Consider the following 6,790-nt stretch of genomic DNA (forward strand, 5'->3'; position numbering starts at 1 on the left):
TATTTCATGCAAAGATGGGCACAATAAAGGATAGAAATGGTATGGACCTAACAGAAGCAGAAGATATTAAGAAGAGGTGGTGAGAATACACAGAAGAACTATACAAAAAAGATCTTCGTGACCCAGATAATTACGATGGTGTGATCACTCACCTAGAGCCAGACATTCTGGAATGTGAAGTCGAGTGGGCCTTAGAAAGCATCACTATGAACAAAGCTAGTGGAGGTGATGGAATTCCAGTGGAGCTATTTCAAATCATGAAAGGTGATGCTGTGAAAGTGCTGCACTCAATATGCCAGCAAGTTTGGAAAGCTCGGCAGTAGCTACAGGACTGGAAAAGGTCAGTTTTCATTCCAATCCCAAAGAAAGGCAATGCCAAAGAATGCTCAAACTACCACAGACCATTCAGGTATGACCTAAATCAAATCCCTTACGATTATACAGTGGAAGTGAGAAATAGATTCAAGGGATTAGATATGATAGACAGAGTGCTTGAAGAACTATGAACGGAGGTTCGTGACATTGTACCGGAGGCAGGGATCAAGACCATTCCCAAGAAAAAGAAATGCAAAAAAGGCAAAATGGTTGTCTTTGGAGGCCTTACAAATAGCTGTGAAAAGAAGAAATGAAATGCAAAGGAGAAAAAGAAAGATATACTCATTTGAATGCAGAGTTCTAAAGAATAGCAAGAAGAGAAAAGAAAGCCTTCCTCAGTGATCAATGCAAAGAAATAGAGGAGAACAACAGAATGGGAAAGACTAGTGATCTCTTCAAGAAAATTAGACATACCAAGGGAGTATTTCATGCAAAGATGGGCACAATAAAGGACAGAAATGGTATGGACCTAACAGAAGCAGAAGATATTAAGAAGAGGTGGTGAGAATACACAGAAGAACTATACAATAAAGGTCTTCATGACCCAGATAACCACGATGGTATGATCACTCACCTAAAGCTAGACATCCTGGAATGTGAAGTCAAGTGGGCCTTAGGAAGCATCACTACAAATAAAGCTAGTGGAGGTGGTGGAATTCCAGTTGAGCTATTTCAAATCCTAAAAGATGATGCTGTGAAAGTGCTGCACTCAATATGCCAGCAAATTTGGAAAACTCAGCAGTGGCCACAGGACTGGAAACAATCAGTTTTCATTCCAATCCCAAAGAAAGGCAATGTCAAAGAACGTTCAAACTACCTCACAGTTGCACTCATCTCACACACTAGCAAAGTAATGCTCAAAATTCTCCAAGCCAGGCATCAATAGTACATGAACTGTGAACTTCCAGATGTTCAAGCTGGATTTAGAAAAAGCAGAGGAACCAGAGATTAAATCGGCAACATCCACTGGGTCATAAAAAAAAGTAAGAGAGTTCCAGAAAAACATATATTTCTGCTTTGTTGACTACACCAAAGCCTTTGACTGTGTGGATACCAACAAACTGGAAAATTCTGAAAGAGATGGGAATACCAGACCACCATACCCGCCTCTTGAGAAATCTGTATGCAGGTCAAGAAGCAACAATTAGAACTGGACATGGAACAGCAGACTGGTTCCAAATCAGGAAAGGAGTATGTCAAGGCTATTTATTGTCACCCTGCTTATTTAATTTATATGGAGAGTACATCATGTGAAATGGTGGGCCAGATGATGCAGAAGCTGGAATCAAGATTTCTGGAAGAAATATTAATAACCTCAAATAATACAGATGACACCACCCTTACGGCAGAAAGTAAAGAAGAACTAAAGAGCTTCTTGATTAAAGTGAAAGAGGAGAGTGAAAAAATTGACTTAAAACTCAACATTCCGAAATCTAAGATCATGGCATCTGGTCCCATCCCTTCATGGTAAACAGTTGGGGAAACAATGGAAACAGTGACAGACTTTATTTTGGGGGGCTCCAAAATCACTGCAGATGGGCTCTGCAGCCATGAAATTAAAAGACACTTGCTCCTTGTAGGAAAAGCTATGACCAACCTAGACAGCATATTAAAAAACAGAGATATTACTTTACCAACAAAGGTCCATCTAGTCAAAGGTATGGTTTTTCCAATAGTCATGTATGTATGTGAGAGTTGGACTATAAAGAAAGCTGAGCACTGAAGAATTGGTGCTTTTGAACTGTGGTGCTGGAGAAGACTCTTGAGAGTCCCTTGGATTGCAAGGAGATCCAACCAGTCCATCCTAAAGGAAATCAGTCCTGCATATTCATTGGAAGGACTGATGTTGAGGCTGACACTCCAATACTTTGGCCACCTAATACGAAGAGCTGACTCATTTGAAAAGACCCTGATGCTGGGAATGATTGAAGGCGGGAGGAGAAGGGGACAACAGAGGATGAGATCGTTGGATGACACCACTGGCTCAATGGACATGAGTTAGAGCAAGCTCTTGGAGTTGCTGATGGACAGGGAAGCCTGGTGTGCTGCAGTTTTTGGGGTCGCGTAGAGTCAGACATGACTGGGCGACTGAACTGACTGACAGAGTTTCTTTGGAGGATGATGGAAAAGTTTTAAACCTGTGGTGATGATTGTAAAACTTACTGAATTATGCACTTTAAATGTGTGAATTCTATATCTTATGAATTATATCTCAGTGAAGCTGTTTACAAAAATGCTGGTAGAAAGATGGACAAAGAATACAAATAAGGCAATCACAGAAGAAATACAAATGGCCACTAAGCATATGGAAGATGCTTATTCATTTTTACTCATAATTAAAAGGACTGTAAAGTAAAACAATGCATTAAATTTGTTCCTAAGATTGATAAAAAATAACAACATTGTTTGTGGTTAGTGTCTTATAGAAATATTGTACCTTTTTGCTAAGAATATAGCCATAGACTTAGAATTATCCTGCTGAAAGAACATCTAGAAATCACTTAGTCTATTCCCTTTATTGACTCAGAAAGAGTAAGGAATTCATTCAGTTTATAAGTTAATTAATGGGATATACTGGTCTATACTCCAAGGTTTCCTGACTTTTCTATTAGAGTCATGCTTTTCTACTAAATTGAGCACAGTTAAAAGCTGGGACTTCCATGTGCCAGAATTCTGGAGGGAAAGATCAGGACTCCTAGGAACTTTTCCTTCTATAATGGTGCCCAAACTAAGATTGATCAGATGTTCATTTTACTTTTCATTGTTTCATGAGCGTGTGTGTGCTAAGTCATGTCTGAGTCTTTACGACCCTGTGAACTGTAGCCTACCAGGCTCCATTGTCTATGGGATTCTCCAGGCAAGAATACTGAAGTGGGTTGCCATGCCCTTCTCTGGGGGATCTTCCCAACCCAGAGATCAAACTTGCATCTCTTGTGGCTCCTACATTGCAAGCAGACTCTTTACCACTGAGCCACCAGGGAAGCCCTTTGATTGTTTAATAGCCTACATTAGCTGGTGTTGTGTTTGTTAAATTTTGCTCTCTGTCCCTTGGTTTCTTTTTTTGGGGATGCTTCCCTGTCATGTTCAGATTTTCCATAAAGCCTATATATTAAGTCTGTTCTACACAAAGCATTAGAATATCCTATCATTGATCAAATAAACTTTTTCCTGTCCTAGTCTTACCAATTTTCTAGCCTAGTCTTTATTTTTGAGGGCCATGCTTATCAAACAGTCATCCTAGGCCTGTTTAAAGATCTCTGTTATAGATAATACTGTTGGCTTTTAATGGGCTTTCTCCATAGAGGAACATTTGTTTACTGCTTCAATCCTCTTTTTATGTAGTGTACCATACCATAAGTCTGCCATACTTATTTCCTTGTATGACTTCTTACCTGCTGGAAGTTATATCTTTGCACATCAATCTTTCTCACAAGACTGAGCTGTTTTGTCTAGGCAAGTACTATATTTTGCTTACCTGTATATAACTATTTGCTTATCTATATTTATCTGTATATACATTTATAGATATATCTGTATATATCTATATATGTATATTGTCACCCAGCTTATTTAACTTGTATGCAGAGGACATCATGCAAAATGCTGGGCCGGAGGAAGCTCAAGCTGGAATCAAGATTGTTGGGAGAGAGATTAATAACCTCAGATATGCAGATGACATCACCCTTATGGCAGAAAACGAAGAGGAACTAAAGAGTCTCTTGATAAAGGTGAAAGAGGAGAGTCAAAAACGGGCTTAAAACTCAACATTCAGAAAACAAAGATCATGATACCTGGTCCCATCACTTCATGGCAAATAGATGGGGAAACAATGGAAACAGTGACAGACTTTATTTTCTTGGGCTCCAAAAATCACTGCAGATGGTGACTGCAGCCATGAAATTAAAAGACACTTGCTCCTTTGAAGAAGAGCTATGATTAACCTAGACAGTGTATTAAAAAGCAGAGATATTACTTTGCTGACAAAGGTCCACATAGTCAAAGCTATGGTTTTTCCAGTAGTCATGTACAGATGTTAGAATTGGACCATAAAGAAGATTGAGCGCTGAAGAATTGATACTTTTGAACTGTGGTGTTGGAAAAGACTCTTGAGAGTCCCTTGGACTGCAAGGATATCAAACCAGTCAGTCTTAAAAGAAATCAATCCTGAATATTCATTGGAAGGACTGATGCTGAAGCGGAAACTCCAGTACTTTGGCCATCTGATAGGAAGAGTCGACCCATTAGAAAAGACCCTGATGCTGGGAAAGATTGAAGGCAGGAGGAGAAGGGGACAACAGAGGACGAGACGGTTGAATGGCATCACGGACTCAATGGACATGAGTTTGAGCAAATTCCAGGAGATGGTGAAGGACAGGGAAGCCTCACATACTGCAGTCCATGAGATTGCAAAGAATTGGACACAACTGAGTGACTGAGCAACAACAACAATATATCTAAAGCTGCATTGATGCTCAATAAATATTTATTAGAGAAATACTTGAAATGTTGAACTTTTTGTGTTGTCTGATTAACATTTTACTTTTTTTGTTTCGTTTTTCAGAATTTGGAGGTGTCTGCTTACTATTTTCTGCAACTCTAGCTTATTTCCCACCTCGGCCACCTCTTCCTCCCAGTGTTGCTGCAGCTAGCCAGCGGCTGAGTTATCGACGGAGCTTTTGTAGATTATTAAGGTAAATATTTTTTTTTTTTTGGTTGGGGGCGGGGCAAGAATACTGGAGTGGTTTGCCATTCCCTTCTCCAGCAGATCTTTCCAACCCAGGGATTGAACCCAGGTCTTCCACATTGTAGGCAGACACTTTACCGTCTGAGCAACCTTCGTTTCCAAGGCAAACCATTCAATATCACAGTAATCCAAGCCTATGCCCCAACCAGTAACAATGAAGAAGCTGAAGTTGAACGATTCTATGAAGACCTACAAGACCTTTTAGAACTAACACCCAAAAAAGATGTCCTTTTCATTATAGGGGACTAGAATGCAAAAGTAGGAAGTCAAGGAACACCTGGGGTAACAGGCAAATTTGGCCTTGGAGTACGGAATGAAGCAGGGCAAAGGCTAATAGAGTTTTGCCAAGAGAACGCACTGGTCATAGCAAACACCCTCTTCCAACAACACAAGAGAACCCTCTACAAATGGACATCACCAGATGGTCAACACCAAAATCAGATTGATTATATTCTTTGCAGCCAAAGAAGCTCTATATAGCCAGCAAAAACAAGACCAGGAGCTGACTGTGGCTCAGATCATGAACTCCTTATTGCCAAATTCAGACTTAAATTGAAGAAAGTAGGGAAAACCACTAGACCATTCAGGTATGACCTAAATCAAATCCCTTATGATTATACAGTAGAAGTGAGAAATAGATTTAAGGGACTAGATCTGATAGATAGAGTGCCTGATGAACTATGGACTGAGGTTCACAACATTGTACAGGAGACAGGGAACAAGACCATCCTCGTGGAAAAGAAATGGAAAAAGGCAAAATGGTTGTCTGAGGAGGCCTTACAAACAGCTGTGAAAAGAAGAGAAGCAAAAAGCAAAGGAGAAAAGGAAAGATATACCCATTTGAATACAGAGTTCCAAAGAATAGCAAGGAGAGATAAGAAAGCCTTCCTCAGCGATCAATACAAAGAAATAAGAGGAAAACAACAGAATGGGAAAGACTAGAGATCTCTTCAAGAAAATTAGAGTTACCAAGGGAACATTTCATGCAAAGTTGGGCTCGATAAAGGACAGAAATGTTATGGACTTAACAGAAGCAGAAGATATTAAGAAGAGGTGACAAGAATATACAGAACTGTACAAAAAAGATCTTCACGACCCAGATAATCACGATAGTGTGATCACTCACCTAGAGCCAGACATCCTGGAATGTGAAGTCGAGTGGGCCTTAGGAAGCATCACTATGAACAAAGCTAGTGGAGGTGATGGAATTTCAGTTGAGCTATTTCACATCCTGAAAGATGATCCTGTGAAAGTGCTGCACTCAATATGCCAGCAAATTTGGAAAGCTCGGCAGTGGCTACAGGACTGGAAAAGGTCAGTTTTCATTCCAATCCCAAAGAAAGGAAATGCCAAAGAATGCTCAAACTACTGCACAATTGCAGTCATCTCACACGCTAGGAAAGTAATGCTCAAAATTCTCCAAGCCAGGCTTCAGCAATACGTGAATCATGAACTTCCAGATGTTCAAGCTGGTTTTAGAAAAGACAGACGAACCCGAGATCAAATTGCCAACATCTGCTGGATCATGGAAAAAGCAAGAGAGTTCTGGAAAAACATCTCTTTCTGCTTTATTGACTATGCCAAAGCCTTTGACTGTGGATCACAATAAACTGGAAAATTCTTAAAGAGATGGGAATACCAGACCACCTGACCTGCCTTTTGAGAAACCTA

At 40.0% G+C, this 6,790-nt stretch overlaps 1 protein-coding gene across 1 annotated transcript in view; it reads left to right on the forward strand.

Annotated features, from left to right (window-relative positions):
* DIRC2 (disrupted in renal carcinoma 2) overlaps positions 1 to 6,790 on the forward strand; it is a 91,154-nt gene that overhangs the window by 40,548 nt on the left and 43,816 nt on the right. Inside the window, exon 5 of the mRNA XM_010834407.1 lies at positions 4,937 to 5,066. Within this exon, the coding sequence (XP_010832709.1) occupies positions 4,937 to 5,066 (130 nt within the window). The remainder of the gene's footprint in view (positions 1 to 4,936; positions 5,067 to 6,790) is intronic.

Source organism: Bison bison, unplaced genomic scaffold (genome assembly GCF_000754665.1).
Source record: "Bison bison bison isolate TAMUID 2011002044 unplaced genomic scaffold, Bison_UMD1.0 scf7180017864032, whole genome shotgun sequence".
Taxonomy (NCBI): Eukaryota; Metazoa; Chordata; class Mammalia; order Artiodactyla; family Bovidae; genus Bison; species Bison bison.